The sequence below is a fragment of the Acinonyx jubatus genome, chromosome B2 (assembly GCF_027475565.1).
Source record: "Acinonyx jubatus isolate Ajub_Pintada_27869175 chromosome B2, VMU_Ajub_asm_v1.0, whole genome shotgun sequence".
NCBI lineage: Eukaryota > Metazoa > Chordata > Mammalia > Carnivora > Felidae > Acinonyx > Acinonyx jubatus.
Window position 1 is genome coordinate 72405487 of NC_069385.1, and position 12155 is coordinate 72417641.

Sequence of the window (12155 nt, forward strand, 5' to 3'; positions counted from 1 at the left end):
TATTTTAGTGAATATCTATCTTAAAACACAAGGATAATGTGGGCTATTGGGAGGACAGGGTGATTAAAAAATGTTTACTTAAGAAACATTCAGTAATGGTGCACCTGGGTGGCTCACTAGGTTAAGGGTCCGACTTCAGCGCAGGTCATGATCTTCTGACCTGAGTTCGAGCCCCACGTTGGGTTCTGTGCTGACAGGTTGCAGCCTGGAGCCTGCTTTGGATTCTGTTGTCTCTCTCTCCACCCCTCTCTGCTCATGCTCCGTTTCTCTCCCTCTCTCTCAAAAAGAAGCAAACATTAAAAAAAAAATAGAAGCATTCAATAAGTAGCTGTTGAAGTGTGCAAGTTACTATGCTATTGGCAAGGAACTAATACAGTGGTAGGAGAAGCAGGTTCATGAACAGAGAGTTATATTGTAATGTGGTAAGAGTAATGATGAAGAGCTGCAGATGGGTATCTGTCTCTTTATGAAGCTATAAAACTAATTCAGCCTTTAAATGTTGGGGGGGGGGGAGACTTACTATAGGAGTTAATGCCTTGGTTGAGTCTTAAAGAATAAGTGGTCAGGCAAAAAGTATGGAGCAGAGAGCCTGACACAGATGAGCAAAGACACAGAAGTGAGTAGGAAAGACTTCCCCTTGTTCCTCTTAGTTTCTGAACAGGCTCCTTACTCATTGGTATTAGGGGAGGCTGCCCCAGCCTTTCACGGTTTAAGAATAACAGAGAGCCCTTTGCAGATATGCTGTGCAGTGTTGATTTCATGGGCAGCTATTAGTCCTAAAATGTCAAGTTTACCAGATATCCCATATTACCTTTCCATAAAACTCTTTCCTTATTTTCCAGGCAGTGTGTGATAATGCAAATGATAACCACAACCCCCCTCTATTATAGCCCTCCTAGGGCTGTCATAACAAAGTACCACAGACTGGATGGCTTAAACAGCAGAAATGTATTATCTCAGTTCAGGAGGCTAGAATTGAGGTCAAGGTATCTGTGGTGTTGGTTCCTTCTCTGGACTGTGAGAAAGAATCTGTTACATGTCTTTCTCCTAGCTTCTGGTGATTTCCTGGCCATCTTTGGCTTTCCTTGGTTTGTAGATGCATCTTCAGGTTCACATCATGTTGCCTGTTTCCAAATTTCCCCTTTTTATTAGGGTACCTGTTATATTGCATTAAGGGCAAGCCCTACTCCAGTGTGGCCTCATCTTAATTAGTTATATCTGAAATGACCCTCTTTCCAAATAAGGACACACTGGAAGATACCTGGGGTTAAGACTTCAACATATGAATTTTGAAGAGATGTGATTTAACTCCTAACAGTTCCTTTTCAATGTAAGGTCTATAATTTAACGTAAAATCTTAATTTCAGAAAATATTTACCAGGAATATAAATGCTTTTGCTATTTTCTTCCCATGGCTTAATCTATCCTTTTTCTACTTATTTACATAAAATATGTGTTCTGTTAATTTCATCATATCATAGGTTTTATGTTTCATGGCATTTAGAATTTAGCAAAAATGTACCTATTCATTTTCGGTGTCAGAGTTAAGCTGTTGTTTCATTAAATGTGACCTTTTTCAAAAGATATTTCCCAAGCAGTATATCTTAAAATTAGTGCAGCTTAGTTGTTGACACAATGTGATCAGGACGGCTAATCTTTAAGGTGTTGAACAATTCAATAAAACAAGAATATATTAAACTAATGTCAAAATGCTGTAAGTAATAATAGACAAATGGTACAAAATATCTTTTAGTTACTAAATGACAATAATAAATAAGCATTGGAAGCCAGTATTTGATAGCCATGATCATTTGATAATATGGCATTTACATAAATAACTTGTTTCCTTTTGGACTGGTGATAGCTTCCCTAGGCAAAAGACTGGTGACAGTTTTTTACATTATGAATGCCCTATTTGATTCTTATTTTAGGTACCTGAATAACAGTACAACTTTTACAAAAAGTTGTTTTCTTTGCTTATGAAATGGGTTCATTATCTACTTCCTAGACATTTCATTAGGTTTGATTTCTTACAGTTCACAAGTTCTAGTACAATATTCAACAGATAATACAGTTTCTGGTATCGCTTGCTTTTTATCCAAAGCGAAACAATTTGGTCTTTCAAATCTATTTATTTACAGGTAAAGCTGGTTTTGCAGAATTTAATAAATGGATATATGCAGCTACCTGGGAAGGCAAAGCATCCAGTTCAATCAAGGATCCTGTAATCTGATACTATGTTGTTGTCCCTTGCTGTCCTAAATAGATTCCATAATATTATTTCCTATCCTCTCATTATGACAGGTTTTGGTTTTGGCACTCTTACTACAGAAATTAATCTGTCTGGAAGCTGGGTTGGCTAAGTTTTCTATTTCCCGTTTGTTAAATCATTGTAGGGATGGTATCAGAACAACTATGTCCTGAACTGTAAAGATCTTTTAAGCCTGTTCCGCACCAGTTGGCTTTCCTCTCTCCCAGTCTCTCACACAGTCTTTTCTTTTTTTCCTCTTTTGCTTAGTTCCTTTTACACTCAGGCTGCGTAGGGGATTTAAATTCCAACCCGGAACTCGGAATGGCGCGCCTTGACTGACGGGAGTCGTAGTTTTCGTGACTCCTCCGTAATCGCTTTTCACGCCTATTCCCTTCCACAGTGAAAAACTACAACTCCTAGAACGCACCTGCGGGGGTGTCCACCCCCTATGCGCACGCGCCCTGAGGCCGCAGAATTTGAATCGGCGGCGTTGTTATTGACGCCATATTGGGGCCGGCGGCGGGTGGAATAGTCGTACAGTGGAGGGGGAAGCGGCTGGACGTGTTTGCTGGAGCTCCTGCCGCTGCCGCCACCTCCTAATCCCTCCACATCGACTGCCGCTCTCAAGCTTCTGACTTAACTCGGGCGTATTTGTAGTCGTGTTCCAGCCTCATACCTCACCGGGCTGTTATCGACTGCTGAAGGGAGCCGGTCTCAGCGCAGGAGCGCCTCGGGCGCGGCGCAAATCTCGAACGGACGGCGGGGGCGGCCAGAGCCTCTCCCGGGGGAGCTGCGCCTGAGGAGGCGGAAGAGCCCCCCTGACGCGGCTGTCGTGAGCGGCCGCCACCGCCCCTCCCGCTCTCGCCCGGGCCGGCCGGGCCACTGCCCCTGCCGCGGAGGCAGCGGCGGTCGCGGCTCTTATCTCCTTACCGGCGCTCCGGCACTCGTCTTTCTGCTCTTGAGCTCGTCGGCTAGGCTCTCCTCGAGTCCCGCTCTCCCCCCACTTCCCTCGCCCTCCCCTCCCGTCACCCTTCCCCGACCCCACCCGAGCCCGGCCCTCGGCTGCCCCGGCCATGGCGTGTGGAGCCACTCTGAAAAGGACTCTGGATTTCGACCCGCTGCTGAGCCCGGCGTCCCCGAAGCGGAGGCGATGTGCGCCATTGTCGGCGCCCACCTCGGCTGCTGCTTCTCCGTCGTCGGCAGCCGCGACCGCTGCCGCCTCCTTTTCGGCTGCCGCCGCCTCGCCGCAGAAGTATCTCCGAATGGAGCCGTCCCCCTTTGGCGACGTCTCTTCCCGTCTCACCACAGGTGGGACTCGGCTTCGCGGCCGCCGGGGTGGGCGAGAGAACTGGGGTCCCGGGACGCGGAACGCGGCCCCAGGGGTGGGGGTGCCGGACTGGTGCTCGTTCTTAGCAAAGTAGTAGACACCTTTCTTTTAGTTAGGTCCTCCAGCCTCGGCGACACAATAGAAATGGCCTGATGTCAAGGGGGTGGGGGAGTCGGGAGGTGGGGAGGCAAGGCCGTTCCTTGCCGGGTATTGTGGGGAAGAGGAAGATCTTTTCTTTGGGCTGAATGACTGGAATTGAGTGTTTCCGTAGTCTGGAGAGCCCGAGCGGAAATGATCAGAGAGGGCGATATTATTCATAAATTTAGGCGAGAGAGGGTCACATTTCACCCGAATCTCGATGTCTGTCTCCCTGAATCGATTGGTTGCAGCTATTAACTGTGGGACTGGGTGGTTTGAGGCGAGGAGGCAGCCCCTCCTCCAGTTCAGACATGGCTGATTTTAGTACCGAGGGGATGGGGGGTGGGGATGGATGTCACTGGGGCGAGATCTAGGCCTGTCATTAATCACCCACAAGAACGCCACTTTGGCTGAGTCAAGACCTGTTTCCCTAGCAGGGTCAACAACAAAGAAAATGCTCTTCCCGAGTACTGTAATATGATCGTACTATACGTCTAGATCCTGAGAAACTTGAACTTTTAATGAAAAGCGAATTGTATTGAAAATTGAGGCTGAGGAGTTGCTTCTAGTTGGAGGTGCTTTATTTCTGCTCAGCAAAGTATGGTGGGGGAGAACAGCCTAGGCCTTGAGAATAATAAAATCAACCCAAGATTTCAAGGGACTTGAGCGTTTTTGCTTTTCATCTTGAAACATTTCCTGAAAGTGACTAGGGGGAAATGCCTTTTGGCTGCTTTATACTGCATGTGTATACTCAGTTTTTTTTCTGTACTTTAAAAATCCTTGTGTGCCCCTGGCACAGTCCTAGGATAGGCTTTTGTGAACTGGTGGTGTAATCTGTTTTCTTTGAGTGTATAGCATGCAAAGGTTTCATATTTGAGCTTTTGCTAATAATATCGGCACACAAAGCCTTTTCATAGTTTTAAGTGTTTTGTTCTTGGCTTTTAAAAAACTTGTAGGCAGTATATATACCTCTGTATTTGGTAACTTCCATTTTGAATTGTTTTGGTCAAGTCAGGTTTTTCAATATCCTTCCTCAAATGCCTAGGCTGCCATTTTTGCTATTAAATATTTGATCTAACTTAAGGATGTACTCTTTTAGAGTTGCAGTGAGTTTTCAGAGGCATTCTCGGATAATTTTATTTAGCAGCTATACTTAAATAGTCTTGTATGTAAAGGCATTCATTGATTAGTGTTAGGTTTTGCATTAAAAAAGAAACCATCAGTGTTAAGAATGAGCTTCTGATGATTAACATTATTTTTAGAGTTTGTCTTTTTAATCAAATGGTATCATTGAAAATTGAAATGATACCTAGGAATCTGTACTTAACAAATAAGGCCACTTAAAAATAGCCCTGGCTAACCAGCCATAAATTTCAGTGGAGCTGGTGAATTAATACAGTGTTAGGTTTGGGAGTTAAACTGTATCTCAGTCCTGCCATAGTTCTGAGCATATGTGGTAAACTGGCCAGAACTATATTTATTTGTCTTCACTTTAAAGGGAACTTACTCAGGAAGAATTGTGATCCTTTACAAATCTGTCATTTCATTGCATTGGTTAATGCAGTTGGTTCCACATTATCTCAAATTTCAATTGAATGGACTATAATAGTAAAATTACTGGATTTAGTGAAATTGTTTAAGCCCGATGATTCAAATACATATTTTCCAAAATATGCCTGTCTTCTGTTCTTCCAGGTGTTTTTGACATCTGATCAAACAGATGGCAGTTTGATCATGTCCTGAACTCTTAAAAATCACACCCTAATTGATAATTTTGAGTCTGCTAAAAGTTGATTTAGCCTTTTCAACTTAAAAAAAGGTTGATTTCAGAAAAGCAGTTGAAATTGGTAAAGTGTTATATTGCTAAAATCTACTTTTTTTTTACTGTAATTTTGGATGACATTCTGCATGTAACTTAATTTGGCTTTGTTTTTACATGGCCACCTTTTGCGGGCTCCTGTATGGTTTTTGTAATGTTGTCATAATGGGAGCTGCAGTGTTGTGCAGGTATCAAAGAGTTTTTCAGTTTTCATGTCCCCAAACTTGCAAATAATTTTCCCAAGCACTTAATTTTTAGATTCTTGTTTTAACATTGGTGATTCTCAAACTTTACAAGAGTGAATATCTGTATATCCTTAGCTGAAATAAGTAGCTAGGGTTGGAAATGGAAAGTGCCTTACCAAGTTGAGAGTGATTGGAACTCTGCGGAAACTTTATATTCCTTTCATTTCTGTGAGTTCAAATATAATTTAAACAACTTGGAACTAGAGTATTGAAGTGAATTTTTTTAGAGCGTGCATATAATTCAGCGTTTCATCATCATTCTTTTCTGGATACGTATATAGTGTGTTTTGATGTGTAGTTGAAATCATGTTGTGGCTTTACTAGTAGTTTCAGGAACTTGAACATCTTGTTTTAAACCCTGGTTTATTTTAGTCACCCCAGGAAGGTGATTCCAAAGTTTGACTTGATGACTATTATTTAAATCTTTATTTTTCAAACTGTTGCAGCTTAATGCCAGGAAAAAGGAAAGGGCTGGCAAAAAAAAAAAGTTTTACTGGAACACAGCCATGCTTTTTTTTTCTTCTTAAAGTATGGTCCATTGCAGGCTACAACGGCAGAACTAGTATTTGTGAAAGAGATTGTATTTTCCCAAAGCTCAAGTATTTACTGCCCGATCCTTTACAGAAGAAGTGTGTCCACTCCCTGCTCTGTTAGCAGTGGAGTTTATAATGCTCAGGATGTGAAAAAGGGAAAAGTTAATGATAGGGAAGGGGGCTGGGGGGATCGACTGGGAAAATGAAGACCTCTACTAGTTGCATCAGTACTCTCACCCTGATAAATTAGTTGAAAACAGATTTCAGAGTGTTCTGCATCTTCATTAGTTTTTGAAATATTTTAATATTATCTCTTAGTCAAAGATTGTCACAACATTCCCAAGAACAAAATTATTTTAATAAAACTGAAATATCCTGTACCATTACAAGTGACTATCAGTCAAATCAAACACATTGTGTTTCATAATTGTGTACTGAAATGAATGGTTTGGTGAAGAGATCCTTCTATGGATGTCAACTATTTGGGAATTTGCTAGACACTTTTATTATACACATTGTTTAGGTCTTGTTACCATTGCTCTAGTCTTAGGAATTGAGTTGGATGAAGAGTTAAATTCCTTTGTAAGAATTCATTGTATTTGCTGGAAACTTGCCATTAAAAATGGAAATTGCAGCTTGTGAATGGGGAAGGGTTTACAGGAACTTAGATTGTTCAGTAGACATTGATGCATGCCTACAAACGGAGACACCAGCTGGTTTAAATGAAGTATAAACGGTTCTAGGCAAACAAATGAGATGTCTGTTGCAGGAGGCAGCATTTCACTTCAGATGTCATTTGTATTGAGCCAGAAGTGTTTTTAATATTTTGTGGTTATTTAGACAGCTGTTAAGTTGCTTCTAGTTTCTCAGTGGATTTGGCAAATAGATGGTTTTTAATGGTCTTTGTACTTCAGATTTTAAACCTGATATTTTACTTAGGACTGTGTATGCAGCTGCCGTTATTTCATATTTCTATGGATTATGCATTTAAGAATCTTGTTAAGTTTTTGGCCTTTAAAAGCAAGAGCATAGCAGTATTCATTACTGAGCTTTTTTTTCTTTAAATAGAAAAATAAAGCCTAACTTGAACACAGAAACAATAAGGTAAACATGGCTAGGTTGGAGAGAGGTTAGCCCTTCTTTAGGTATAGATGCTACCAGTTACCATGATTGGCACAGACACATAATCCGAGAGATAAAGGAGAATAATAAATTTCTTCAGTTTTTGAATGGCTTTATAGGGAAAAAAAAGACACTGTGTATGTACTCAGGTAGATCTTTTCCTGAGTGTTTGATGGACCCAGGTGAGAGAGAGAAAGAGAAAGATAGAGCGTGTGCTGGGGAGGGGCAGACAGAAAGGGAGAGATCATTCCAAGCAGGCTCCATGCTGTCTTGGTGCTGGAACTTCATGAACCATGAGATCATGCCTGAGCCGAAATCAAGAGTCAGGCGCTTAACCGACTGAACTACCCAGGTGCCCCGAAAATTACTTCTGTTTTGAAAGGTTGTAAATTAAGAGATGAGTGGAAGTGCCCTGCTTTGCATATTTTTTCTATTTGAAAATAAACTTTTGATTCTCTTTCCACTTAAAAGAGGAATGCAGAATAATAACATGGATTAGGTTTGGAGCACCTCTTGGATAGGTGCTCATGAAACTAGATAATGGTGTTGGGGTGTTGATCTTTTAAGTACCTATAACTAATTAACAAGCAAGTTGTGGTCCCTGCAGTCTTTGCATTAACTCTGTGCGAGTACTGTTGACTCACACATCATTCTCTAAGCACATGTGAAACCACAGTGAATTACTTGCCTTTTGAAAAGACTAAAAAGTGTGAAGGGTGGAATACTTGTTTGCTTAAATGAACCAGTCTGGCCTCTGCAGATGGTGAAGAGGTCTTGAACAAATGAATTTATTAGTTCAAGAGGGTCATCTTTAATTTTATTGCTGAGTGTTGGGATTCTAGAATTCCGCTTACCAGTGTTTCTCAGCTTTCTGAACACATCTGGGAAATGTGATCTATCAGCAGCAGTCTTGTAGCAAAGACTGTTAACAGTAATTGCCCCCCCCTGGATTTTGAGAGGATACAGTGGGTTATAGTTTGAAAGTAATCCCAAAGGTATTATCTGCCATACCTTCCTTCTTAATGTCTTACCACAAAGTTTTAAGATATTTATCAGATTTATTTGTTGAGTTAATCCAGCCTTGGCATTTCCCAAGGTTCTTAGAGATGCTAAGTTAAAAAAAAAAAAAAAGTAATTTCAGTTCTACCCTTCATTCTGTACCAGTTTTTCTTTTTACACTGTTTTATAACAATATAGCCACAATTGTTAAAACATGTTTTGAAAAAAAGATTGTGACTCAAACAAATGAGTAGTAATAAGTATAGCAATTAGTTTAAGACCGAACAATACTTTTATTGAGGCATTTGAAGTATACTTCTCAGTATTCCCTCATTTTTCTGGACAATGATGATAAACATAGGATTTTATCATTTTCAGAGATCTCATTTGAAGAAACACATTTTTAGAGTTTGTACATTTTTAGGAGAAAATACTTTGTAATACGAAATTTCTGGTCTTTTATTTCTAAAGGAATTAAGTGATTTACATTATAACAAGTTTCTCACCTGATGAAGCTTTATTGAATAGGGAGGGAATCCTTGCAGGTAAATTAAAACTATGTCACATTGTCAGTTTTGGTATTTATTTTGGGCCTTTCGATTAAAATTTTGCAGTATGCCAGACTGTGTAATCTTCCTCGTGATGGTAGACTTTTTTTGGGTGGTGGTAGTGGTTTTTAACCTTCCAGCATTAGAAAAACAGCTCATAATCTGCTTATAGTTTGTCTTGGGGGTTATAACTTGCTTTCATCCTCCCTTTAAAAGTTATAAGTCATTACTTTTTGTTACAGATGTCATAGGTAGATCATCCTGAAATGGACTAGTGCTTTGCAACATTTTGATTGTAGTAAAATTGTCATCTTCCCATTAATACATTTTTGGGGGGTTGACTTAATTTTTAGTTTCTAGGTTCGATTCATGTATCTGGTTTTTCTCAACATTGTTAAAATCTAAATATTTACTCCAGAAGTCACTTGTTCAAGCTTTTATGTACCTCATTTGAGTTCCAGGTACTGTGCTGGTTAGGCAAAGATAAAGAGTCTCTCAAGGGAATAGAGCTACCACTGTGGGTACTTTATTAGCTAGCTAAACTTGAATAAAAACACTGTAATCTTTATACTTTCAGTATTACCATATTTTTTAAACTATTTTTTATTTTTTATTTTCGAGAGTGTGCATTTGTGAGTGCGGGGGTGGGAGGGGAGAATCCCAAGCAGGCTTTACACTGTTCAGGCTCTACGCTGTTAGTGCAGAGCCCAACATGGGGCTTGAACCGCAAATCATGAGATCATGACCTGAGCTGAAATCAAGAGTTGGATGCTTAACCGACTGAGTCACCCAGGCACCCCATGTTTTATTTCTTTATACACACACACACACACACACACACACACATATATTTACATAAATGTATATTGTTGAATTGATCTAGCAATTAAAGAATAGAATGTAGAGTGGAATTTGAAAGATTAGAGAAAGCCAGTTTTTTCATGCATTATTGTCCTTGAACTTTGCCTTTTAATTGTTATGGAGCATTGCCTTGTTCTGTTACCAAAATGTAATTCTCAGGAAGAAAAACTTCTTAGTTTTAGGTTGCTGTGACAGAACAGAGGAACTTGATGCTCACTAACAACCATCCATGGCTTAAAGTGAAATGGTACATTATCAGAGGCTGGCACTGTAATCAGTCCTTGTATGTATGACAATGCTGACCTACCAATTTAGAATAATTCCTCCCTTATAAAACATCAGTAAAACATTCTGGTTAGATATAGAGGACTGTCCTCTATAGATTAGAGATGTAGAAGTATCCCTTATATAAATATCTAAATGTAATATGGAAGATTTATATGTATTTATATATATTTATTTATATACATTATTTATGTGTATATATTATATATATATAATTTGTTATAACCAGTTTCAGAGCTCTGGGTAGATGAGAATTATACACTGTTTGGTTACTATCTTCCTAACAACAGAGTTTGAGGTTTCAGGGCATGATACATAGTAGTAATTCCTCTATTCTGACATCCTATTTTTAAAAAAAAATTAGCTTTCCTTCTTGTGATTTATTGTAACTTTAGTTACTTGTGGAATACGGGCTAGGTATCGTAGTAATACAGTACTGGGAAGGGCAGCAGATGTTGACCTTAAGCCCTGAGGTCAGGCTTGGCCCTGACTTGTTCCAGCTGTGTGACCTTTCAGAAGACATTGAAGCAAAGCCACATTTTCTTCATCTATAAAATAATGCACACGATTATAGTAATATCTGACTTCCTAGGGTGGGTTGTGAGGATTAGGAGCATTTCCTGTCCCTAAGTGCTGGAGATAGTTACAGTGGAGCAACCTCAAATGGGACTTTATTCACTGTCCAGCAGTCCTGCCATTTCGGTGAATGACCTTGCCTTCAACTTCACAGATAAAATAGAAGCCATCTAATGGCAGTTTCTTCATTTTTCCCAGTACCAATACTACCAGTAGTTGTGCTGTCTTGTTTTCCTTTGAGTATTACCAACGAAGTTTGAGATAATTAAGGCACTTTACACAATGAGGGAAGGATCCACTTCTCCAAAGGAACCTTATCTTCAGGATTATTTTTCTCTTTCAACTGGACCTTTGCTTTGGCTTTAAATATTGTCAAGACTCCCATTATAAAGCAATAAATAAAACATCCTCATTTCCTCCAGCAGTCATCCAGATTTCTTACTTCAAAACCAAATTCAGAGAGCTTTCAAATAAGTCTGTTTGCTTCTATTTCTTCACTTCTTAGGTGTGTGTACCTCAAATAGTTCTTGTCAAGTCAACAGTGATTTCCATGGCATGTAATCAGTCCTCATCTTATTTGACTCTTCTTACGGCATTTATACTGCTCTGCCACTCACTTCTTTTTGAAACATTTTTTTCCCTTCTGTGATAACACTTCCCTTCTGGCTGTTCTTTTTGTCTTCATCCAGCTATTAAACTTAGGAGTTCCTTAGTTCTAGGTTCAGCTGCAGTCCTTTCTAATAGCTCCCTAAGCAGTCAGTCACATGCATAGTCCTGACTTGACTTTTCACTTACAGATGAAGCTCTAATTTAGATCTTTAGTTTAGATCATTCCTCTCAGTTCTGGTGTTGGTGAATTTGGACCTTTTATCATTAGATATTCCCCAAGAAGTCAGGATTTTTGTTGAAGTCTGTTGATTTTTAAATATTCACAGCTACTATACAAAATATAAATGGGATAAACAAAAGATGTCTGTGGACTTCCAGTCACTGTCTTCTGGTATGAAAGGTAGTCTTAATTGCTTTTTAAAACAGTGTGTAATAGAAAAGTAAATGCATTTGTTCACCTTCAGTCCCATAACATGAATTTCATATTTTAAGAATGGTGTTAGGAAAAATGAATCAGTATATGTAAACATTATGTAATGAGTCTAAGTTTAATTTGATTTACAGTCAAGTTTAAATTGGTTTACAGAATATTTTCCTGCCAGGGAAGTGCATGTCTAATATTGAATTGCAGAAGCCATGGAGGTTAGGGTGGCAAAATGAATTTAGATCACCTTAAATATTTTTGTAATTGAAGTAAGTCTGCTGTTACTGCTTTCCTTCTCCTCTCCATTTTCCAGAATGTCCAGTAATAAATAAACTAACCACTTTATTTCTTAACTGCCATAGTAGGGGAGTTATTATTTCAAGCAGGGGATAGAAACATAAATGCCCATAGTTCCAGG

General features: G+C 39.6%; 2 protein-coding genes across 2 annotated transcripts in view; one reads left to right on the forward strand and one right to left on the reverse strand.

Annotated features, from left to right (window-relative positions):
• LOC128315583 (segment polarity protein dishevelled homolog DVL-2-like) lies at nucleotides 1–3461 on the reverse strand. Its single transcript, XM_053222483.1, has 2 exons — nucleotides 2188–3461; nucleotides 1–276 (listed from the first exon to the last, which is right to left on the reverse strand). The coding sequence occupies exon 1, from the start codon at nucleotides 3324–3326 to the stop codon at nucleotides 2940–2942; it is 387 nt and encodes a 128-aa protein (XP_053078458.1). The 5' UTR covers nucleotides 3327–3461; the 3' UTR covers nucleotides 1–276; nucleotides 2188–2939.
• The window catches only part of AKIRIN2 (akirin 2), an 18425-nt gene continuing 9451 nt past the window's right edge, over nucleotides 3182–12155 (forward strand). Inside the window, exon 1 of the mRNA XM_027057280.2 lies at nucleotides 3182–3559. Coding sequence (XP_026913081.1) covers nucleotides 3325–3559 — 235 coding nt within the window. The 5' untranslated portion in view covers nucleotides 3182–3324. The remainder of the gene's footprint in view (nucleotides 3560–12155) is intronic.

What these genes read in the sequence shown, in the direction of transcription:
- LOC128315583 (XM_053222483.1), bottom strand. Translation starts at nt 3,326, where the DNA reads ATGGCCGGGGCAGCCGAGGGCCGGGCTCGGGTGGGGTCGGGGAAGGGT.